Raw genomic sequence first — 25,024 nt, forward strand, 5'->3', positions numbered from 1 at the left:
GACCTGGGAAGAATGATGCCAGAGAGATTGTGTCTCCTACCGCCTGCATTTTCTTGAAACCATCAAAAGCTAGATCAAGAAGAAGCCTCAGTAATCCCCATGTTCATCTTCTTATTTAGCAAGTAAAGAACTGAGCTCATGGAGGTGAAGCGATTTTCTTAGCATCACATGGCTCATAAGTAGCAGAGGGCAGACTAGAACGCGAGTCTTCTGATTCCTGATTTGCTATAGTTACCACGACAGCTTACAAGCTGGTTGCATCATACTGGCCTACTCCAGGGCTTGGCAAGCTTACCCATTGGGTCCGATACTGCCAGCTACATGGTTTTGTAAATAAAATGTTGTCGGAACACAGCTATACTTGTTTGTTTGTTTATATATTATCTTTGCTACTTTCCTGCAAAAACAGCAGAGTAGTTGAGAGAGAGACCATATGACCCCCAAAGCCTAAAATGTTTGCTGCTGGGGCCTTTACAGAACTAGTTTGCTAACCCTTGGCCTATCCTACTACCTCTTGTCTCATTTTGTTTTTACCTACTCAGTTATCTGTGCCTATTTCTTCACGTACAGCCACCACCACTTTCCTTTTCCCCACACCCCATCTCATACCTGATTCGTCTTCACCCATAAGCCCATGACATACATAAAACTTCAATGCGTTGAGAGGTGGATCTGTCAGCTCCGTTTAGAGATTCATGGTTCACAGAGCATGTGATGTCGGCCCCGTCATCTTCCCGAGTAACCTGGAACGTCACTGAGCTGCTCACGGTGAAGGTTTTACCATTGGAGTCCTCCTGTATTTGGGTTGGTTCTCCTAGAGTAGAGAAACACACACACACACACACACACGGAAACAGAGTGAGCCCTAACACACAGATAGTGTGTGGGCCCCACTGTAGACATACAGATGGTGAGTTTCAACTTTGATAAACTTAGAAAGTTGTGAAATGGATATGTACACACATACACCCATGAGTGTACACAGAATATCTGTCATTCCCGCTTTTTCCTTTTGCATCATGCTTTGTGTGCACACAGACATACAGACACGCACCCCTCCCTCTCTCATTCTCTCTGCCTCCCAGCACACCTCCTCCTGTAACCCCGAGGCAGGAGGGACTTACCATGAAGCTCTTGCTCACCCTTCCGCCAGGTGAGCTGAGCTGCGGGTTTGCTCCCAGAAGACTGGCAGTGTAGGGTGGTTGTATCCCTTTCCCGTAACGATGACTTGTAGCCGGTGATTATGGGCTTCTGTGGGATTCCTACCACGCACAGGGGATGGGCAGGAGGTGAAGGAGGGGCCGTGAGGTTATACTTGGCTCTCCCTGCTGAGACGGCCTCTCTGGGGGAGAGGATACCTCGGTCCTACTGTGGTTTATGATGGGTAGAAAACTAGTTATCTTTCTCTTTGATCTCCTACCTAAGGACCAGGAAGAAAGATCTGGGCGGGGACGGGGGGGACGGGGGAAGGAGGCATGGTAGTGTGGAGATGCACCACACCTGAGACATGATATATGACCTGACAACCCAGAGGACAACGGGGTGGCCACAGAAGTAGTATGAAGCTCCGGGAAACAAAGAAGGGAATTGAAATATAGGATAAAATATAGGATGAGAGCATGTGAGCAACTGTGGTATTGAACCTGGACATTATAATCATACACTGCATGCGCCTCCCATGTTTCCCTCACATAGTCTTGGGAGGCAGGTGGAACAGACATCATCATCCTTCTGTTACCGGTTAGGAAGTTCAGGCTCAGAGAGAGTAAGAGGTCTGTCCCAGAGCACACGGTAAGTAGAGGAGAAATTATTAGAAGTCAGTGCTCTTTCCATTTTGTTCCATTGCAAAGGGAAGGTGGGCTGAACTTTTCCAAAAGGCTCGGAGCCTTGCCTGGCTCTAGACTCCTTTGGGGACCCATCTAGAGAGGGTTGTTTGCACAGAGCATGCAGCAGTGACCCTGGGGTTGGGGAGCCTCACCGAGCACAGTGATGAGGGACTTGGCAGTTCTCACGGGCATCGTGAAGATGGAGCAGGTGTATTCGCCCTCGTCCGCCAGGGCCACGTTGCTGATGCTGATGCTGAGCTCATGGGGTGTGGATTTCACCAGCTGAATCCGATTATCTCGAAGGGCTAGCGGGGAATTGGGAGAGTGGGAAGCAAGGCTTTTACTGGCACCTTCTATGTTTATCTCCCATCCCAGGTCAGCGTTTTTGGGGGAAGGGGTACAGTGCGACTTGGGGCAGGGGGGAAATCCTGCTCCCGCATTTCAACAGTCTTTAGGTCATTTTCCTGGGCCACTGGCCACAGTAGCCTCAGATAGACTCAGAAAAGGATGTTGGATCTTGAGGGCTTCCAGATGAGACTCACAGGTCAACACTTAGATTAGGCTGTCTCTTCCTGCTCCTTTGGGGTAAAGTCCACCCAGGCCCCCTTAAGACCATGAGTGGCCCAGGTCAGAGCTGTAATAACGAAGTTTCTCTGAAACCAGCCGGGGAGCCCATGGCTTGTTGTTTCTTCAAATAGCCGTACCTTCACCTGTCTCAGCCCCTGGGCTATAGGGACCTTCCCCCTCGGTGCTGCAATCCCCTTCCCCAGCCCACAGTCCCCACAGAGAGAGACAGCTCTACCTCTCTTCTCCCCAAAGTAAAGAGTCTGCTGAGCAGGGTTAGACCACTGCAGGGATGAGTCCTCATGGTCTTTCACTTGACACTTGAGCACCACGGTGCCACCAGCCACCACTGTCTCATCGGATGTCCAGGGCTGACTGTCTGCAGGAGTAGAAGAGGGTTAGTTTCCGGAGCAAGCCCTACTCCCTCCACCCATTTCTGGGCCAAAGTCTCATTTAGACCAGCCAAGGCCCAGGTCTCTGTGTCTCTTAAGGCATCACAGAGGAAGAAACAGGGGGAGGGAACAGAGATGGTGGCGGGGGGACCTTATTTCCTTGTTTGGAATGCACAGGACAACAGTTACTTGTTGAATGTTTGCTTAATAAACTGACATGGCCACACACACTTGGAGGAGTAAAAGCCCTCCAAATCTACCCATGCCACTCCACATGTGTCTTTTCTGATAGAGGTCTACCATTCACCTTTGAAAAGTCTATACATTCACATATGTACAGTGGGGCCTTGACTTACGAGTGTCCCGACTAACGAGTTTTTCGAGATACAAGCTGTCTCTCGGCCAATTTTTTGCTTTGAGTTGCGAGCTAAAATTCGGGTTACGAGCCAGCTTCAGATACCCCACCGCTAGTTGGTGCAGCGAACATCACAGTGAACGCCACAGCATCAGCCCAGCATCACGTGTCTCACTCGTTCACAATTGATTTGACATACGAGTGATTTGAGTTACGAGCTCCGCCACGGAACGAATTAAACTCGTAAGTCAAGGCCCCACTGTATCTATCATCCTATGTTTCACCTTCCTGCCACCACCTGCCTATAGAAGCAAGAACAGGAGAAGCAGTTGTGACTAATAATCCCCAAACTAAAAGCGAACACATTCCCTTAGATAAGCGGTAGCTGATACAACTTCAAACCAAACAAACACAACAGCTTTAAAAAACGGAAACATTTGACACCGACTTTTCAGTTCCTCCAACAATAGCTGCCCTTCATTCATCAGCTCCCTTAACATATTTCTTCAGTGTTTGTGCTACCCGCTTCCCAACATACAAACCCATCACCATCCTGGTGTTAGAGGACTAGTTTTCCCTTCGATGTGATGGAAAGATGTTTTCTAATTCCTCTCTCCCTAGGCATGTTAAACAAACAAACAAAAAAGGACTAATCAGATATCATATGGATGAGCCATTGGAATCCCAAATATGTCTTCTAGTCAGGCGTCAACTGTGAGCCCCTTGGGCTGCGTGACATTTGCTGCTCCTCCTCCCAGTAGCATTGCTCCATTCTCCCCACAGCATTGCCTCTGATTCCCATGATTGATTCCCTCCTCTTCAGGACTGACTCTGTGACCCAATAGCACTGACCTTCACAGAACTAAATAAACACCTCCCAGCTGATTGGGAAACATCTACAGTATTTCTTCTATGGTGGGACATGACTTAGCCAGCATGACTCTCCTCTGAATAGGAAGCCAAGAAACACAATTCCTAGGTTTCCTAATGCAGTAACTCAGACAATCCCTATGCTCCCTCTGGCACCGACCATACCCCTTCCCTGTCTGCTATTCCTTTCTTCCTTGGTCACCACAGCTCCAGCTCCAACTACCATGAGAGCTCCCTCCAGCTCCAACTACCGTGAGTGCTCCCGGTAGAGAAGGTGCATGTGCTGAAGTTGCTCTCGGGGCTTCGGGATAGCTGTCTCCACACTGAAGCACAGAGCCTGGCCACTAGTTTCAGGGGTTAGAATCTGAATTAGAACGGAAAGGGATCTTAGGGATCATGGAATCCAATTCCCTCATTTTTCGTGTAGACAATGAGACAATGGAGGTGCTGTGAGGGCCTAAGCTCATTCTACTTATCAATGATTCCAGTTAGGACTAGAACTTCGTTCTTCTGACACTCAATGCAGTTGCTTATGTCATTGGAATGCACCTCAAGTAATCATCTAATTAGAATTAAAACTATGACTATGAGATTAATGACCCATAGATGGAGCTGGCTGGGTAAATTTGGGAGTGGTATATTCCTTAACTATCTCAATGAAAGATTTGGGAAGCCTTTCATTTACTGCTAGCTATATATCAATTTTTGACTAGCAATTCCATTGTCCCTGGTTCCTTATGAAAATTTCTATGCTGACTATGTCTTCCAGACCTCTTTCTTCTGAGCAATACACTCCTCCTGAAATCATTCTACTTTTTAGGAAAAAAGTGTAGGGGACACAGAGGTCTCTGTACTAAAGGAAGAAGGAGAGGGTGCTAGAGATGTTGGTGTAGAACTAAGAACTACAATGTCAGATGGAAAGTAGAGGAGGAGAACACGGGGTGAAGGCCACATGAGTGGGAGGTGATATGAGGATGGCTGCGGGCACCGAGAGACACTGAGATGAGGAGGCCTGGATTCTCACCTTGACTGGCCAGCATGTCAGGAGTGCTCCAGAGTGTGGAGCTGATGGCCTCGTCGAGTGGAGCCAGAGTTCCCAGCTCCAAATCCTGCTCCTGCCAGTAGCCTGGGGAGAGAATCTCCATCAAGGATGAGCCCTGCATATGCGCTGCTGTAGTGTGGGATCTATACTTTCATTGTTGGAGGTGGGGGAGAGCTAGGCCCCTGTGAAAAGGAGGTCCACCAGATTGCCCAAGAAAAGGCGGGTTTCTCACAAAAAGGCGACTAACTAAAGTACTGGAAAAGGAAGCAACTCTTCCTCCCACGGGTGAGTTAAAGGAGGATGCTAAGTGTTAATGCTAAGTCAATCAGATCATGTTAGCGCCAAAAGAGCTCCTAGAGGCCACTGGCCCAGTTCTCCCACTTGGCAGTGTGTAAGGTTAAATGTGACATGGTGGAGGTCACTACAGCGACAATTAAAGGTAACCCAAGACTTCTCATTCCTCATCCAGGATTCTCTCTGCTTCACTCTATTATCTACCAAAATAATGAGAGGTTTAATAATTAGAAAATACTTTCACATTAATCCTTTTAAAAGGCCTGTGAAAGCAGCCTTCAGGCATGACTACTACTACTTGCAGAGTGGAAACAGAATGAAGTGACTTGCCCAAGGTCATATAAATAGAAAACAAAGACCAGAAATTGAATGCCCGATCCAAATCCAAAGTTCCATTTGTTTCTGTTAAGACCCTACCTCTACAGAAGACACCACAGTGAGGGCAGAAGGTGCCCACCACCTTCCCAGAGGCTCACCTTCCTATTGGGGGCTCAAATTCTCAAGTTGGCCTCCTTCATCCTCCGTCCAATTGCCCACTTACATTACTGACTCTGCTCACTCCTCAGGCACAACAAATCCCTCTCTTCCTAGCAAGCAGCCCATAGACCATTCTGTGACTACACTGTGTCAAAGACCTATTCCCCCAAGCCAACCTGAAGGGGCAGAGGGACAAAGAAACAAGGGGATCTTTTCAGTCTCCCGCCATAAGCCCAGAAGTAGCCAATCACGCGCGCAAGATTCAGTGAGGTCATCGGCTGCTGAGCAGAGTTCTGAGCTGCTGCTTGTCCAGACCCGGAGTCCCGGCACAACTTCAGTTGGGGCAGCCTGCTCCTTAGAGACCCTGGGGAGGGTGGGTGGGAGAGGAGAGGGCGAGAGGAGTAGAAGGGGGAGCTGGGACCTAGGGGATGCGTAGGGGAGGTGTGGGGAGGGGCAGAATGGCAGGGGTGTGAGACTAAAAAGAGAAGTGGCACAGGGGCTTAGGGTCCTTGGAGAAGAAAGGGGAGAGAGAACTGATGAATCAGAAGGGAAGGTGGGGGGAAGGGAAAGGAGATAGGGAGAGGGGGGGAGATGGAGGAGTTAAAGAGATTTTTGGCGTTTGGATGGGGGCTCTAAGAGATAGTTTCAGGGGTTCGCAGGCCTTCATGGAGGCACCCCCTCTCCAGAGTGCCTCATAGACATGCTCTCGGAGATTTAGAAATTACTCTGTTCTCAAACAGAAGTGTTAATGCGCAAATGAGAGGGGGAGTAAAGCCGAGAAAGCAGAAAATCTGTTACAGGTAGAGAGAAGCAGGCAGAAAGGGGACAGGGCACGTGTGGATGGAGAAAGGCAGCGAAGATGAGGACCAGAGAAAGAAAGGTGGCCTGGAGAGGGAGGACCAGGGCTCTCCCACCCAGCAGGGACCCTCCCTGGGTGCCCGGACCTCACCCTGCTGCCTTCTGTGGACATCAAGGATGGAGGCAGCCTGAAGTTGGTGAGTGTTTCGTCTTATTTTTCAGTGGTTTGTGTGTTTGTGGGTGTGCTGCTTCAACACACAGCAGGAAGCCAAATGGTGGTGCTAAAACGTGGGGTGGTGGAGGGAAAGGAGGCTCCAGGGAGGGTCAGTGCTCAGCCCACAGCATTAGAACCAAGTGCACAGAATAAGCACTGAGTAGGCCTTTGCTCAAATGAACAGAGGAAATAGCCCGGCGTAGGGCTTGCAGTTTGCAGAGTGGATTTCCAACCATGAATTCACTGAATGTCAAAACAACCTTGAAAGATAAGCAACTAGACATAATCGCTTTTTAGAGACGAGGTTTAAAGAGGTTCAGGGACTCACCTAAAAGTGTACACATAACAACTCTCAAGGACCCTCCTCCTCTCTCCGCTGGTGCTCTCAGAGCTTCTCAACAGCTCCTTTTCCTTACAGAATTTCGGCCATTGTATTGCAATTTACTTGTTTAATTCTCCGTCTTCTCATTTAAGCCTCGAGTTGCTGGAGAGCAGGGGGCTTACCTTATTCATGTCTGTGTCTTTGAAATTTCGCTCATAGTGGGCTCTGGTATATTTAATTGGCCTGGTCATGCATTCTGTCGCAGTTGGCACTGTGCTGTGCCTATTCCTAATCAGGCAGAGTGGGTATGCTGCCCCACCGCATGGATTTAGTCCTTACTCTTCCTGCTCCTTTTTTCCCCTGCATTCTCACTTCTGTTCTCCTTGCTTCCCTTCCTTCCCTCCTCCTGCATTTTGCTGGCTTTTTTTTTTTTTTTTTTGCATAGGATGAATAAATGAAATGGTGATTGGGTCATTCAAACTTAACTAAATTGTTCAGGTGATGGGACTGATAATTAAACAAATGATCTCCAATAAATGGCATATTTGTAATATGCTTGATGTATTGTCCCTGTATGCTAACAGGGAACTCTGGTTTGTAGTGTTTTAAAGAAACTGCTTAAGAGGTAGACCTTTTATTTCCACGCCTGGGGTGACAATTCTTCCTCTAATTTTGCAAAATACTTAAGTTTTCTTTCTCTTTGTGTAAAATTGTACACCTGTAATGATAACATTATGAATGGCCACTCTGTGGGAGCAGATGCGTAATTATGATTCTATCAACAGGATAAGTAGAAGAAATTATTTCCTGGGTTGTGAAAGGCTAGTGCCTCCTTTGAATTTAGATCGTGCCAATTATTTACGACATCAACACAAGTCCATCCAGAGAGTCAAGACTGGAAAGGAAAACTTGAAAGGATTCTGAAAGGGCCACGTGGACTTTGAAGTGGAAACAGTGAACATTCTTCTCAGGCAGGGGCTTTGGAAGGAATGAAGAGATTGAAACCACAGGACCGTTAGTGAGGGGAGGGCCCTCTGGTAGAAAAATAGGTGGTCATATTGATCATATCATGTCCCTGCTCAGGACCCTTCACTAACTTCACTTACTTCCCATTGTCCACAGATCACATCCAGATTTGTTAGCCTCGCCTTTCAGATCCTGTACAGGCTGAGGCCAAGGTGCCTCTCAGCTCTGTATTTCCTTTGCTTCACTCACCCATATCCCAGACATATGACTCTATTTGGAATCCTTTCTGTAACCGCTTTGCTTTCTCGCATACACCCCCATTCCCACAATAACTGTTGATAATGCCCTTCACCCGTCTTCACACATCTAAGCACTATTCATCCTTGAGGCCTATTTTCTGTGGCATCACTTTCAAAACGTCTCCCCTGATTGACCCCGGTGAAAATAATTTCTCATTTCTCTGAGTTACAACACTTTATCTGCCTTCCTTAAATTATGCATCACTCAACTTTGTACTGCATGTTTGGGTTCCCTCCAAAATTATACAGCTCGTGCAGGTAGGGTTGATATCTGATTCATTTTTGCATCCAGTACTGGACCTAATACAGCCTGTTACACAGAGAGGGGGCTTGAAAATATGTGTTTAATAAATGAAACAGAGAGGCTGAGTGAGCATTTTCTCCTGTGAGAACTAGGCTCAACATCTGCCAGTGAAGAGGCAATAGCAAACACAAGGTAAACACAAATGGGCCATCCAGGAGGGTCGCCTATCCAGAGGTGACGTTCTGGAAGAGTACAAGCTGATGGGGATCAATATTCATCGGTCACCCTCTGTGTCTCAAGATCCAGGTTACTTGTTCTATATTCATTACTCCAGGAGGACCCATTTAGTTGGTATCTACACATTAAGGATGAGTTAACTAGGACTCAGAGACTAACTAAGGCTAAGAGAAGCTAAGTAACTCATCCAGATGATGGATTCAAAAGTGTTGAGATGGGACAGGCTTTAAACTCAGATCTCTCTGTCCATGGAGCCCTGGCTTTCTGCACATCTTCATGACACCGCCTTCCTTCACAGAGCACGCCTTTGTATCTGTGGTTGTGGGGCAGGGGTTCCAGGGGGAAGACGGTTGGCCAAGGGTGGCTCACCCAAACAGGACTCACACCCTCACCTGCAATGTGGTTAAAAAAACAACAGGGTAGCAAGTTGGAAATGAGTGCTTGTGGTGATGGTGGTACCATCTGTACCCGCTGGTTGTATTTTTTATTGGATTTCTTAATATATCTTCATCTATACTTGGGGGGCTATTTCGTGCACCCTTAAGAGCCTTACAATGTGGGACTCCTCAGTTATCAAAGCTATGGATGTGTCCAGTTAAAACTATGGTCCCTTGTTTTCATAGCACTCTAACACCTATGCTAAAAACTAACATTATCTTCCTGTTGGCCCTCAGTTGCCTTGGAGGTTCTGAATTCTTGGTTTATTTTCCCATGGGTTCAAGTATCTTTAGGATTCCCACCATTTTAAAGGACAACATGGCCCTGATGGATTGTTCACATTAAGAGGAGCAGAGGTAGAATTGGAAACTTACTAATGTGCCTCCTTAAAGCATACGCTGGTCCCTGTGGTTGAGGTTTTCGCCTTGCACATAGTAAGTGCTCAATAAATGTTTATTAAATAAGTAAATACATGACTCCAATAACTAAAAATGTATTATCTCTCTGATCTAGATGATGCTAGTAGGGAAGGCTCTGTGCCAGTATAATCCCTGATTGCTTGGGTTTTATATCTTCCTTGCCCTGTCTGTTTTGGGAATCTAAGGTCCATTGGCCTGAGGGTCAGTGTGCACAGGTGCACATTTAGGATGGTGGGACAAGGGGGCAGGACTCTCCCACATAACTGTTGCTGTACTTGACAGTGCTTGGGTCCAGACCCCCACTTCACAGACCAGAGAAAATCAGCTCCCTGAGTAAGAGTTGATGATGGTGATGGTGATGATGAGTCAGCATTTCTCTAACCGCAGAGTTAAAAATAATCTTCATCTCAGCCTACTTATTTCTCATGACTACTGTGACAGGTGGGTGGAGGAGTGTTATCTCCAAGGGAAAAATACGTTGAGAGCTGTGGCCCAGAATACTAAGGAACACACTTTTATATTTTTTAGTATATTTTTATTGATTTCAGAGAAGAAGGGAGAGGGAGAGCGAGAGAGAGAGAGAGAGAAACATCAATGATGAGAGAGAATCATTGATCGGCTGCCTCCTGCACGCTCCCTACTGGAGATCGATCCAGACATGTGCCCTTGACCTGAATCAAACTGATGCTCTATCCATTGAGCCAAACCGGCTAGGGCAGGGGAGGCACTTTTCGAAAGGCTTACCCACTCCCATGCTGGGGCCCCTGGCCAGGTGATTTCACTCTAATTCTTCCCTGACCTCAGACACAGAGTAAAATCTTGTGCCACACACTACAGAGAACAGCCACGGCAAAATCACAATCGGAGCCTAGCCCTGGAGCTTTACGCCCAGAGCCAATCCCATCTGAGTCCTGATTTAGGCAAAAACCCCAAGATCTGGGAAGTCACTTTGACTTGAGAGACTTCAGAGCACAATACCCTGATCCAAAAAAAAAAAAAAAAGAACTCCCCTTAACTCTCCAGATGCCCTCGGACTGGCATAAACCACACTACTCCTAGGAAGTCATGGCGCAATTTCTTAGTATAAGATTTGGAGAGACTGAGCATCGAAGTATTCCTTATTTTCTGCCCTCCATCCCTTTCAAACTCTGTCTGCCCTTCCTTAAATTCCCAGCTCCCTGCTATTCCCAGCATCACAGTGCAATCAAACAAAAGCTGGGGCCACAGAGGTGGGAGTCACGCTGTCATCTGAGATTATCTGTGGCTTCAGGTATTGTCTGTGCATTTTCCTTCTCTTTCTGCTGTTCCTCGGGGACAGGGCTGTGTGATCCCCTAAAGGATCTCCTTGCTTAGCTCCGACATGCTCCAGGTCACATTTCCTTCAGAACTTCAGCGCTCAGTCACGCTTCAGCGGCCGGCCGGCCTGCCTGCCTCCCGGAGCGAGGCCTGCTCTCCAGCTCGCTGTCCCCTCGGCCCTCTTTCTGGCTGGCCTGCTGAGCTCTTGCTCCTCCTGGTTCCCTCCCTCCATTGTTCTCCCCAGTGCGGTCTGGTTTTCGGCTCTTGTTTACCTACTTTCCTTCTGGCTCCCAGCAGCCTCTTGGGCCCAAAGTTGCCACTCTCGGCTGTACTTTATTCTCCCAGGAGGCTTACGGGATGTAAGTGAAAACAGGTGGGAATAGAAGCTTCACTCTAAGAAGACCCTCACCTGCTGCTTCACCCTGCAGCTTGGAAAAGCATGGGCAAGAAAGCCAGGATTTACATAACCTGCACTGTTAGATGATCCAAGATTTAGGTTCGACGGGGGCTGATAGAGACTCAAACAGGCTTATTGTTGGGCATTGGCAGACACCTCTCGGTTCCATCCTAAGCAGGTTGCTGCAAATGAAAGGCTTTGTTTCCTAGGCCTGGAATGCTGTGTGGCTAAGCTTTTCCAGGCTGGATGAGAGAAGGGAACTTTGCAGGTAGCTAGCTAGCTTGCCTGTGGTGGGCCTGAGGGTGGGGTTAAAACAGAAAGCTCATCTAGGTGTTAACCCCCTTTTCACTGAAAACACACACACACACACACACACACACACACACAAAACCCAAAAAAATCCACCAACAACAAACAATAACCCAGTTATTCCAACTTGAATATGTCATGAATATTCCTTATATTTCCTAAAACCCTGCAGTCAGTTTGCATGTCTGGTCATTTTCTACAACCCCCAATGGCCAGATGTGGTTACTTTTAAGATCTCTTTTATTCTACCAGACAGGACGGAACTGATATCCTTTTAAACCCCTGTTACCAAAGTTCAGTAATTCCTCACCTTTCTGTTACACTTAATTCTTCCCAAAATATTTTCCTTTCTGTGACTCCTAGAAGCATAAACTTTTAGAGTTGACCAGAATCCTAAGTAGCATCTAGTGCAACCTTCTTATTTATTTATTTTTTAATTGGTTCTAGAGAGAAGAAGGGAAGGAAGTGGGTGGGTAGACACACACGCACACACACACACAGAGTGAAAGAGAGAGAGAGAGGGAGGTGTGAGAGAAACTCCAATTGCTGCCTCCCTCACGTGGGCTGGAACCCACAACCTGGGTATGTGTCCTGCCTGAGAATCGAACCCATAACCTCTTGGTGTATAGAAAGATGCACCAACCAACTGAGCCACACCAGCCAGGGCAACCCTCTTATTTTAAAGATGAAGAACTAAGGCTCAGAGGGGCTTCGGAACTTGAGCTCAGTAACACAGGCAGCAGGTGGGAGCTGTGGGTATAGCGTGGCCTCCTGAACTCATTGCCATTTGAAAGCAGGTCTTCGCACCAGCTAATTCAGAGGTTACATTTCCATTTAGTGTAATTTCACTTCCAGTGACATCCACCCTCTTTCTGGTCCCCACCTCCCTATGTATTGTTGTGAGAAACCCCAGGACCCTTGCCTCAAGGAAATTAAACTAAATGCTGGGCAGGTTAGAGAAGTTGCAGTGAGCTATGGATGTAATCCCTGAAGTTGCACAGAATGGCATCTTCACAAATTCCAGGACCTGATAGGCACATCTCAGTTCTCACAAAAGATGAGGCCAAGGGGCCAAAATCACTTCCCTGCCCTTAGGAGTTAAAAAGGACAGGGGGTGTGTGTGTGTGTGTGTGTGTGTGTGTGTGTCCTGGCATCAGCATGGTGCAGAGCTGGAGGAATGCTAGCCTGATTGTGAAATGGGAGATGGAGACTAGAAGAGATTTTTCAGAGACTAGAAGAGATTTACAGAAAGAAAAAAAAAAGCAGAAGAGCATGTCTTATCCTTGAGCTAGAGAGAGGAAGAAAAGCTGGAGGCAGAGTGGGCTTGCAGCAGGCTGAGGAGGCCCTGAGAAACTCTGTTAAGATTCCTGGGAGCAGAGACTGGGAAGTGGGTGGCACAGAAGGAGGGGGGGCAGCTGGTGCTGTGATTTGATAGTGAGTCAGTGTTCTACATGCATTAGTGCTGGGAGGGAGCCCGGGGCTTGCCCCCAACAAAAACAAGCCCCTCTGCAGCCAATACTGCGCTGAAGCAAACACTGCAGTTAGGAAACAGAAAGGAAGGGGGCTCTGTTCCCAAGGAGCCTCTTCCTGGCCTTAGCGCCTTGCTCCTGGCACTGAGCGCCTAAGGCTAGCAGGGGAGACAAGACAGAAGAAAGGGAGGGCCCAGGACTGGACGGGCCCTGTGCAGGGGTCCGGTTCTAGGTTCTAATCAGTTGTTTCCCAGGTGAGCTCTTAAGGCCGGCCTAGCAGTCACTCAGCCCTGAGAGGTTTCTGGAGTGTCCATGGCCCCATTTCCTCATTTCTTCCCCACTGCACTCACACACTCAGAAATCAGGACCAGAACGACCTGGGATTTGCATTCTAACACAATGGAGTCAGGAGGCCAGACTTCATCTGGACTTGGAGATGCCCCTTGAACCAAATGCAGGCACTTATATCCTTCCGCTAAATGTATCTTGCTCTTTTCATATGGATGTAGTAAAACTGGGGGGAAATCCTCACCTCCCCCATCTGAGGAAGTACTTGGAAAGGACACATAACAGCATCACTTGTTATGCAGAGTTCAGTTTAGCGGTGGGAAATTTGGGGCTGCAAAAGGGCACGCAAGCCCAGAGGCAGGGGGAGAAGGAAAGGATGGACGGATCCCCTGAGGGTGAGAGGTCTCAGTGCAGGCTCTGGACCCTCCCGAAGGGATGCTTGAGTGCATGGATGAATCCCCTCTTTCGGCAGGCTCTGTCTTCTCAGCCTGATGACCTGGGGCAGTAGGTTACTATGCTGTGAAGAAGTTTAATTTGCTAGAAGTCAGGCAAGAAAGCATTTATCTCTGCTGGTTCTGATTTTACTGACTTGTTTTCATGGTTTCCCTTCCCTGGGCGATCTGTCAGGTTGTGGATGACAGGTTCAGGGCAGCGGCTAGAACATTACATAGAAAATAATGTGTTCCATGCTCCACGCCCACACTACTCGGGTTCCCCTCTTCTCCTGATCCTATCTGAGATTCAGTCTATTCCCCTCACTTTCTTTCACTTAAAAATGTGTCTTTTTCAGAGGGGGGCACATTGTTCAATCAGCCTTACTTTGTGCCTTCCTGGGAAGTTAACTCTTCTGTGAAACAGAAACAGTCTTCTAAATCTGCAGACTTCATAGTCCCCGGAGTGGCCAGTAGCACTGTTCTGACCCAAAGACTTTCTCTTCCTCTCTCGTCTTAAACCTTCACTGGGTGTCTCTTTTCCAATGTGGGGATGTACTCATTTTTGTGCCCAGGGGCATATATATTCCAACTTGGTTATGTTCTTTTTTCCCTTCAATATGTGTCCTTCAACATACATGGCACACTACAGATTTCACTATTCATATATGTTTTCATTTTTTTTTCAGACATAAGCACACAGCTTTTCTTATGACCCAGATACAGAGCCATTTGCACAAGCCCATTAATAACCAGAACCTCTTATTTCCAGAAAACCATATGGCTTCAATGCAGATCTTCTCCCCAAAACAGAATCTAGGCTCTCTTTTCTGCTCACACTCCCCAGGAGAGGGCCAGATCCTCTCCTCCCCGGGGCTGAGGCTCAGTCCATCTGTTACTGACATTGGACTCCAGGACTTGGAAACCAGAAGAGCATTGGCATTAAGCAGCCATTGAGGATAAATGAGAATGTGTGAGCCCATGAGCTTTGTGATGGGGCTTTTTATATTTGTCTGATATTACAGGATAGAAATTGGGGGAGGAAACGTATGTGTTTGGGAAGATTTCATCTTTAAGAACTAGAGTAAGAACTGGTAGGAACGGGTAAGTACAGTTGTCCCACTGTCATTTTTGCATTTTCTGAGGAACAGATGATAGATGATTAGGAGCAGATGGTATAACTGGCTCCGCATTTTATAATAATAAAAGAGCTTAGCCCATGGCTCTTCAAAGGCTGACCTAGGCTATACTAAGTCTCAAGTTACTTGTCATCAATGTATTTATTAGAGCCTCGCTGGGTTTCCAAGAAGTACCAGGCATTTAAGCCAGAGCCTCAATAAACCAGTTTACCTCTGTAGCTTTTTACCCCACCTGAGCCTTTGGCTCGAATTCTAGAATCAGAATAGAAGCAGAGAGCCAGGGCACAGAAGAAAAATAAATGTATGAAGCAAGGATCTGCTTATTCCCAATGAAATCTGGCATTGGAAGTACTAGTTTTCATTCTGCCTTGCCAATAACTGGGACTAGATGAAAGAAGTGGAGAGCTAAGTCATGATTAGCTTGGACATGACCGGCTGAGACACCAGCCTTCATTTCTTTTTTTCTCCCCTAAGGCAAGGTGATGCATCTGACCGTTCTGACCCTGAACTGGAAGTAAATGAGCTAAAGGTGCTTATGATTATTAATCAATACACAATTAGTGTAGGTCTAGCTGGGGTAAGGAAAAAAATCCTTAGAGAAGACCTCTAGGAGAAAGATGGAGAGATGAGAGGGTTAAATAATCCCAGAGGTAAGAGTTCGCATATAACTGTGGTCGGCAAACCTCGGCTTGTGAGACACATGCGGCTCTTTGGCCCCTACAGTGCGATTGAAACTTCGTGGCCCATGGGCAGAAGTTGGAATTTTGTGGAAGAGCCAGTATTTTGTGGAAGAGCCACACTCAAGGGGCCAAAGAGTGGCGTGGGGCTCACGAGCCGCGGTTTGCCTAGCCGCAGTTTGCCGACCACTGACATAGAAGAATGACACAGATGTTGAACAAAATGTTGGAACCTCTGCACTAGAAATCCCTTCTGAAACATGTCTGCTATTCGTGAGAATAGGGGCACAGGGAGATGAGTAGATGGAAGATACTCCAGCTGTTACTGTAACCCTAACTCTGTCTTCCTAAAGGCTTGCTCATAGAGATAAATCACTTCTATTACCTGTCCTTGAAGAATGAAGTTTCTCCTTGTTTCAAATGAGGAAGTGTAAGAGGGGTCCCTGAAATTCATTCTGGAAGCCTGATTCCCAAACTAGACTCTGCTGTAAGTCATTCATTGGTGTTAACTTTTATATGAACTATTATGCAGACATTGATACAGGGAAGTCAGCACTTAGAAGGAGAGAAGCTGGTGCAATTCTCCTGTGATGGGAGGAACTAGCTGCCTAGTCCCAGACTGGCAGGGGCTGAGCATTCTCGGCTCCTTGCCACCCTTGATGTCATCCACTTATTGGCAGATACCCCGAGAGAGTAGCAGAATCCAGTTTAAAGATGCATCTCCTGAGATTTGGCCAAGCACTTGGACTCTGGATGGATGGGATGGTTAATGTATTTGAGGCCCATTTAGTTCTGTACAAGATGGTTGTAATAAGAGGGGGCATGAGTCAGGGTTTTGATATTTGTTTTCTGTGCTCTCATATGCTGAGTCCCTCCAGGATCTATTCTGATAACCCATCACTGTGGGTTGTCTTTGCTTTTACTTCTAAGTTTGAGAGAAAAGGAAAGAGAAGCTCCTTGACAGGATAGCTAGCATTGGCCATCAAGCTCAAGTGGTTTTAAGGGGTTTGTGCTTATAAATTGAGTAAGACTCATTTTGCATTCCCCATTTACAGTGTATGTGTGGTTATTGTACATGAGCAATCCTGTCTCGATCTAAAACATGACTATTTGTAGTTCTGTTTTTCATATATGAGTCCATGGATGACAAAACATCCAGTTCTTTTGAGGCCCTTTGAGGTCACTCTCTAGGCTCTAGTCCCCTGAACATTTCAAACAACAATTCTTTTCAACCTCAGAATTGCTTGTTTTTTCTGTCCCCTCCTACAGTTGGCTAGATGGTTGTGAGGATTCTCCAGATATATAGCTCAAGGTTTTGTTCCCCTTTTCCTGGTGGATCAAGTCAGGGACCATCACCAAGATACCGTGGGTGCGTTTGTAGTGGGGGAGGGAGATTCCAACACTGTTCTGAGGTGTGTCTTGTGGAGAGTAGAGCTTATGACGCAGGAAGGGACAGTAGGACCATGGACAGCAACAAGAAGAGTCTGGCGTGTCGCCATCAGGAGCCAGCACCTTGGAGAGCTCAAAGCACAGGTAGTTTATTCCACAAAGAACAGGGGAAGCAGCCAGCTCTCTAAGAATCAATCTGAAGGAACAGACACCAGGGCTTCTATGAAGATCATGTTCCATACCCCTCACTCGCTCCGATAGGCCTCCTCAAGTACTGTGTTTGAACCTGTCATACGTACAGCCAAGAGTATGTGAAAATGAGGACTATCACCAGACTTAATTTGTCAACACGAGCTTCAGTAATTACGACAAATTACCTAAGTATTAGTGGTGGAAAGGGTTTTAATTTGCTACAACCAATTAGGAATAAAATTGCAGTTATCATCTAATGAGGTAAGCAGTGCCACAAAGCCTGTGTCCCCTTAGAGACACAGGGCATGAGGAAGTCAAAATGTGTTACAAGATAGAGTCTGATCTGAATTAGAGTGCTCGAAGGTGTGCAGAACTGATGTGACTATTCCAGTCTTGATCCTACATGAGAAGGAGAAATGGAGCATTCCTCTTAAGAAGGGTATTGTTTCCAGGACTTCGAGGCTGCTATGTTAAATGGGGCATTTGGTCACTTTCCTTAGGCTGAGGGAAATTTTGATAAAGAGAGAAACTGCTTGGTCTTCAATCCTTGTTGCTTCCGTGAAGAATGTGTAGCTTTACCGAGCCTCTGTTTTGTAAAAACCTCAACAGCTTCATGTGTTCAAGACTCTTGAGAGCTTGGTTTCTCAGTGCCAGAAGGGATAGATCTCCTTGTCATAGACGAAGATTGAACTGGGTTTTTATTTGGGTTATAGGAACCCTTAGCATTAACTGGTTCTGCCCTTGTAAGGAATCACCACTACTGCTGACTTTGGAGTTTATGGATGGACTTCTAGGACATGACCTCATCCAGGAAACAAAATGTGCCAATATCGGGACCTATAGCCAATGGTCAAACTGAAATTATTACATTTTAACATGAAAAAAACTCAAAGGAGGAAATATAATTACCAAAACGTTCTAACACCCAATGTTTTTCATTCACTAGTAAGTAAGGAGCTGGTCCAGTCCACAATTTGTTTTCAGGGAGAACCTAGAGTCTAGAAACCATCCTTAGGTGAAATTCCATTACTTAGAAGTACATAGCAAAAGAGATAGTTGGGCCAGTATAGTTCTACTAGAATAGGAAACAACAAAGAATGTAACTAGTCACAGCCCCATAACTATGAAGATATTTTTTCCTAGCCTGTGACTTAAGGAAAAGTACCTTTTGATCAAATTCTACATATTATCTGGACTGCAATAAAGTAGTAACAGCAAGGAGTGCCAAAATAAAATCTAAAGTTTTGCAGAGCAATAGCTCAACTACCCAATCTGCTATTTCAAAATGACCAGAACACTAAAAAAAAAAAAAAAAAAAAAAAAAAAGCCATCTGTAGAATGTGATGGCTGCAGAACTATGAGTCACTCTCCAAGTGGATAGTGAATGTCTCCAACAAGGTACTCTTGAAATTAGATTTGTACCTTCTTTCTCTCTCAGTTGGAAGATGAAGGAGAGAGGGGGCGAGAAGAACAGGGAGGGAGGGAGGGAAGAAGGGAAAAAGAGGGAGAGAGAGAGGGAGAGAGAGGGAGAGAGAGAGCCTAAGAGTATTGAGCTGACTCATTTTACTGTCAGTCTCTGGCACAGGATTTCAGACCTTATGTAGCAGAACTCCAGGTTGCGCCTTAAGGATCATGGGGAGTGTGGGGAAGCCAAGAAGAGGAGTAAAAGGACTACTTTTACTCTTACTTCTCTCTTTCAACAAGAACAATTTTCCCTTTATCTTTTTATGTATTTGAGAAAGAAGTTTACATCTTAAAAAAAAAAAAAAAAAGAGTCCAAAAACCATTGCCATGGAGGAAACTACTAAAACCAAAGTGCTTAGTTCTAGAGAGAACTCTGGGAGAGAATCTGAGTAACAGCTGGATGGATGGTTGACCTTCCACAGCTGGGCCCCACCGTAGGCAGGCTGTTCTGCATGGAATTAGCTACAATGGAGACCAGTGTCTCTCTGGTGGTCTCCACTTCTCTGTACCAGAAAAGCATATCCTCCCAAGGGTTACCGCTGCACTAGGAAGAGAACAGGAAAAGGAAGAGAAAACAGAACAGTGACAACGGCAACTAGGAACAGAAAGTGGGTGGAGTGGGTCTGCCAAGCAGATATGGAAGCTGCTCTGGAGCGAATGCCTTCTGGACTCCTCTGGCACACTGGGCATGATCTCCACACTGGGCACCCGGCCAGGGGGCTGCAGAATGGATGGCAGCGAACAGAAGGTCACTGGGAAGGGAAAAGAAATTCATGTGTGGGGCAGCGCAGTGCAAGGTTAACCTGCTGTAACCGGGTCTAAAGCAGAGTGAGCCTGCCCACTTATCTACCTCTGCACTGGCTCGCCTCACACAGTGCTAGAAGGCACTCGAGAAGGAAGAACCCAAGGAGGGCTGGTCGCAATGTTGAATGTCAAACTGTCAGACAGAACCACAGGACAAATTAAGTTCATGGGGCTTGTATTCCCCACACCCGGAGATGCTAACTTCTGCCACTCCTAGTGGGGAAACGTGAGAAGGGAGGGGCAGGTGGAAAACTCTGAATGTCTACACTGTTCTGAGCCTCTAGCCACAGCACTAATGGCCGGGCTCAGATATCACTGCTGCCCTTCTCCAGCCTCTCATCCCTGCTCAGCCTTAGGAGACGGAGAAATGGATGCTGTACTCCAGGAAGCAACAGACCTCAGCAGCACATGAACTCCGGTTTTCTTATCCTAAGTGGAAATAGCCACTCTACCACAGACCCTGGGCCACTCAAGCAGCAGTGGATTAAGGTATCTTTTCCTTAAACCTTCATACCACATATCTCCATGTTTTGGTCAAACATGACCAGGTATGTTATGAACTGCCTAGCTTCCTGCCCAGGGGCCCCCCACTGAGGGGTACCAGAGATCCTTTCTACCTGATCCTGGTCTGAATGGCTTCACCAATGAGCATTATACCTATGCACCCACCTCCCACTATCAGAACTGGCGTTGTTAGATCCAAAAATTAAGAGATGGAAGTAATTTAGATAAAAGATCCTAAGTGGTTGTTGCTCTCATACATCCAAGCACCCTGAGACACTACACACCAGACATGAGCCCAACTGTCTGGACAGATAAATGCTCTACGAAGAAAAGGATGCTTGATTTGACTCTTCCTAGTTCACAGACCTCTTCCCCATCTTCGCCATCTCTGCTATATTTTAAATAAGAGGATAGAACATTTCTCTTCCTTTCAGCTGGGCCCCCAGGTTGAGGGCCAGAAAAGAAGAGTGCAGTTGGTGAAGACGTAGCCAGCCTAGAGATGTACTCTGTTCTCCAGTGTTTACATTCTAGGATTGAAGAGCTCACAGCTTTCCGGGAGGACTTCTTTCTGGTTAGGGTCCAGCCTGGCACCATTAGTTCCCATTGCTGAGCAGTTGTCATGTGGGCCACGCTTGTCCTACACTACCCAAGTGCAGCTGGCAGGATGGGAAGGCCAGGGGCTGAGTTGAAAGTCAAAGCCCAGTAGAGGGTTGTTACTGTGGTACGAACACCCAGTACCTCTTGGGGCCTTGCCCTTAACTTGCCCCCCTCCCTCCCGACTCTCCACACCTTCTGGGTGAGTTGGGTCAGCAGTACAGGCCTCTGGGGACAGGGATCCACACAGCGGGAGGGGAGGCTGCTGTCTCTGTGGTGACTCAGGCAGGAGCTCCCTTTGGGGTGTGTTGCTGGATACTGGGTGGAAGGAGTCAGCCAGCCCGCTGCAGGGAGGGGATCCCAGTGTGCCCCGCGGGGGAAGCCCCTTTATCATGCTGGAGACAGGGCTGGGGGAGGAGGTCAAGATGGAGTGATTCTCTCTCCAGCGCTCTGGCTCTTGGCCTGTTTTCTTCAGATGAAATTCTCTACATCATCCTCCCCAGCTTCAATCCCTTCGCTTTCCACCGGACCCCGCCCTGTGCCCATCCCTCTTGGCCACTGAGTCCATCACCTAGGAGCCGCCTCCCTTTTCTCCTCCCCTGCGGTTCTTTCTGTTTTTCTCGCTGGCATCTGGCTGGGCATAGCTACCATCCTCCCCCTCACTCACCCCGGATCCCTTCCCTCTCAAAGGTCCCGTTCCCTCTCCCCCCACCCCCACCCTCGGCCCAGCTCCGACTGGGCTGGTGACTGGAGGATGCATTCCTTCAGTCCCTCCGTAGCCTGCCCTCCCTCCCTCCTCTGGGACCCGCGGCCCTGAGCTCTGGCTGCCCTCCTGTCTCCTTATAAACTGTCCCTACTACCCAATTAGCCATCAGCAGCCTTTGAGAAAGCCGAGGTGCCCACACAGCGCTGACCTACATAGCCGGCCCAGGCTCGGGAGGGGCTTCCCCAGGTCCCCTCGCCCCGGGCCCCGCCTCCTTCCTCCCCGCACTCTCCCTCCATCTCCTGTCATTACAAACCACAGGGGGTTTGAGTTGCAGACAGGGATCAGGGGGTGAGCGTGCTACCCCGGCCCAAATTTGGGGAAATCAATGTTAGGCTCCGGGAAGCTGTGAGTCTCCCATGCAACCTCCTTCCCGAAGATCTCGATCCTTCGTTCTGCCTAATCAACCTCCACCTCCTCCACTCCCTTCTGGGGTTTGTTCTCCCAGCTTCGGCCACCGCTGGCGACGTCGCCTTCCCGGGGCCCCATCCGCCCGTTGTTGTTGTTTTGCTCCAAGGAGAACCCCCCCTCTTGCCCACGCCCCCCTCCACAGCCCCGCTCAGGCCCCTGCCCTGGCCACGGGTCCGCCGCGGGTGGGGGAGCAGGCATGTTTGCCTATAGCGCTGGCCACCCAACCCTCCAGACACCTCGACACAAACAACCCACACACGCCCTGCCTGTCTCACTCCGCCCACCGCACACCCTGACACAGACACACACACAGATACTGACACAGGAACGCCGCGCAGACACCGACAGAGACGCGCACAGCCAGACGCCCGGACACCCGCACCCGCACCCACACCCACACCCACACCCAGACCCCGGCTGCCGTGACGGACCCCCGCCCGGTGCGCTCGCAGACACGTCGGCGGTGTGCAAGGAGGGCGCACACCCGGCACACCCACGACCCACAGAGGCACGGATGCTCCGACAGACACGGGGGGACGACCAATGGCTGGCGACGCGAACCCCGGGTTCCAGACAAAGCCCACCGACCCCTGGGCCCCGGGGGCCGCGGGCACCCCCGCCGGCGGCCGCCCCCTCCCCCGGCGCCGCCCCGCCCGCACTCACCGTCCTGGGAGAGGTTGGCCCAGCCCGGCGCCCCGCAGCAGGCGCAGAGCAGGAGCAGGGCCAGGGCCGAGGGGGCCCCCATCGCGCTGGCGGCGGGCTCCCCGCGGGGCGCGGGCGGCCGGGTCCCCGGGGGCTGGCGCGGGGAGGGTGGACAGCGACGCCGACCAGAGGGCGCCCGGGAGCCGCTGCAACCCCGGGGCCGAGGCGGGACCGGGAGGGAGCCGGCGCTGCTGCAGTCGCGGGGATTAAATAGGACGCTCGGAGCAAACCATTCGGGTGGAGGTGGAGGGGGGTGGCGGGGGGCTGGGCTGGGCGCGGGGGGGTACGGACTGCAGCATTCCCCGCTCCCGCCGCCCCCCACACCCCCTCCGCGCCGGCGTGGTGCCTCCCGCCCCCTCCCCGGGGAGCTCCGCCAGCCCGGCTCGGGTGTGGAGCGGAGGGAGGGAGCTGGCTCAGCCACGGACCCGCGCGCACCCCTCTTCGGTTTGGGGTGGAGGGAAGGAGTTGGCATGGCCCTGGGCCAGCTGGCGGGAGCGGCCACTGCAGGCCTGGACCAGGGTGTGCCCCCTAGCCCGAGGCCCTCCCGCCCCTCCCTCTTCTCTTTGGCAACTGAGATCCCAAAGAGCCCTGGGGGTCCCCCATCAACAGTGCACCCAGGGACATCATCCCATTGGGTAACCAGTTACCTTGACCTTCTCCTAAACACTAACATCCCTAGTTCCTCTGCCCAGAGGCACCCAGGAAACACTAGGACAACAATCGGTGGCCCCAGAGGATTTCCCTTGAAAGGCATCTTTCAACAAACCCACAAGTCAGGAGACTTAACGTTTCCCTCCATCCCTTGTCATGGAAATTACCCCCTCCCCCAAAGCAGTGACTTCCCTTCAGACTCCTACCCAACCAAGTGGCCAACCAAGCAATGCAGTAGTTTGCCCCTTCATCTTTCCTATGTCCCCCTTTACGCCCAGTCCTTCCCTCCAATGTTTTTCCATTTTTTCTTAATCTTTCAGAGGATCCTGCTTTTTCAAGTTTTAGTGAGTGAGATTCCTGAATGAATGATCCACAGACCCTCAGAAGGCGGCCCCTTTAAGGACCAATGTATATGTGACTAATGCAGCTGTTGACTCTGAGGCCAGACATTGTCTGGAGGAGAGGCAGGGTGTCTGTCCTCCCCTCAGCTCAGGAGTGCCAAGTCCCTGGGGTGGTTGTTCTTGAGTGTGAGTATCTCTGGAAGAGCCCTGGTCTAGCTCAGAAAGGGACCCTTCTGAGTCAATTTGCTCAAACTGAGCTTTTGGCCATCAACTTCTAAATCTCATAATCTCTGAATCCAATAATTTTGCATTTATAAGCATTCTTTTAAAATACTTGGTCCAACCTCTTATTCAGGTACAACTTAGGTCTAAAGGGTATTAACTGATCTACTCAAGGTTCTACTGACAGTGAATAGTAGAAAACACAAGTATTTATTAGGAATGGAACAACATGGTTTTCACAGTGCCTTCCCTCTCTATGAGGCCATATTCTGTCCCTAGAGGAGGGATTTGGGTCCATGTCTTTCAGCTCCTGGACCAGTCCCCCCCCCCCCCCCCCCCCCCCCCCCCGTGCTGATGACTGGGCGGCAGCCTGCTAATCCTTCATGTCTGGGTTATCTTTTTCCCTCTCAGACAGGCTTTCTCGGGTCTCTGTGATGGATGCAAGGACAAGGATGTGGGAAGTATGTTGTAAACAGTAAAACTCTAATAAATGTTAGTCACTGATGGAGAGGCCAAGAGAGAATATTCTGGAGGGGCATCCTTCAGGGTGGCCAGATGCTGCCCCACGGTTTTCCCCTCAGGGCTTCTAGAGCTCAGCTATGGTTTCTGGGAGAAGAGCTTTGCCTGCCTTTGGACATTCCCTGAGTGGCTGAGTCGTTGTTAAGAATTATTGGCAGGACAGTGTTTGACCACCTCGGCCCACCTGCCTTGACACCTGCCAGTGCCTCCGAACCATTCCTCCTCCCTGGGTTCTCTGGCCCCTTGAAATCTCTGAGAGGCAGAGATGGAGGGAGTAGTATGCTTGAGGGATGTAAAGACCTGGGTGTAAGAGAGAGGAGAGGATAGTCCATGGGGTGGAAGAGGGGGAGATCAGGAAAACTGGACTATCTTAAAGAGGTGAGACCAAGTTGGCATAAGTTTATCGTGCAGAGAAAAGCAAGGAGCAGGTATGTTTTCAAAAAGAGAACGGGCCAGAACTGGTTTGGCTCAGTGGATAGAGCGTCGGCCTGTGGACTCAAGGGTCCCGGGTTCGATTCCGGTCAAGGGCATGTACCTTGGTTGCTGGCACGTCCCCAGTGGGGGGCGTGCAGGAGGCAGCTGATCAATGTTTCTCTCTCACTGATGTTTCTGGCTCTCTATCCCTCTCCCTTCCTCTCTGTGAAAAATCAATAAAATATATTTTTTTAAAAAAGAGAACGAGACTTCAGAGGGGAAGGATCAGGC

The 25,024-nt window shown here is 48.9% G+C and overlaps 1 protein-coding gene across 2 annotated transcripts in view; it reads right to left on the bottom strand.

Moving 5' to 3' along the window:
• The window catches only part of CADM3 (cell adhesion molecule 3), a 31,595-nt gene extending 8,819 nt beyond the window's left edge, over positions 1 to 22,776 (bottom strand). The window contains exons 1-6 of one of the 2 annotated variants that reach the window (XM_070395768.1): positions 22,548 to 22,776; positions 5,032 to 5,133; positions 2,629 to 2,769; positions 1,979 to 2,131; positions 1,125 to 1,262; positions 644 to 814 (exon numbers count right to left, since the gene is read on the bottom strand). In XM_070395768.1, coding sequence (XP_070251869.1) covers positions 644 to 814; positions 1,125 to 1,262; positions 1,979 to 2,131; positions 2,629 to 2,769; positions 5,032 to 5,133; positions 22,548 to 22,629 — 787 coding nt within the window. In that variant the 5' untranslated portion in view covers positions 22,630 to 22,776. The remainder of the gene's footprint in view (positions 1 to 643; positions 815 to 1,124; positions 1,263 to 1,978; positions 2,132 to 2,628; positions 2,770 to 5,031; positions 5,134 to 22,547) is intronic. The other variant, XM_070395769.1, reaches the window with a different exon arrangement.
• Between the last annotated feature and the right edge of the window lie 2,248 nt (positions 22,777 to 25,024).

Source organism: Myotis yumanensis, unplaced genomic scaffold, assembly GCF_028538775.1.
Source record: "Myotis yumanensis isolate MYYU_CA2020_CCGP unplaced genomic scaffold, mMyoYum1.0.hap1 SCAF_17, whole genome shotgun sequence".
Lineage (NCBI taxonomy): Eukaryota > Metazoa > Chordata > Mammalia > Chiroptera > Vespertilionidae > Myotis > Myotis yumanensis.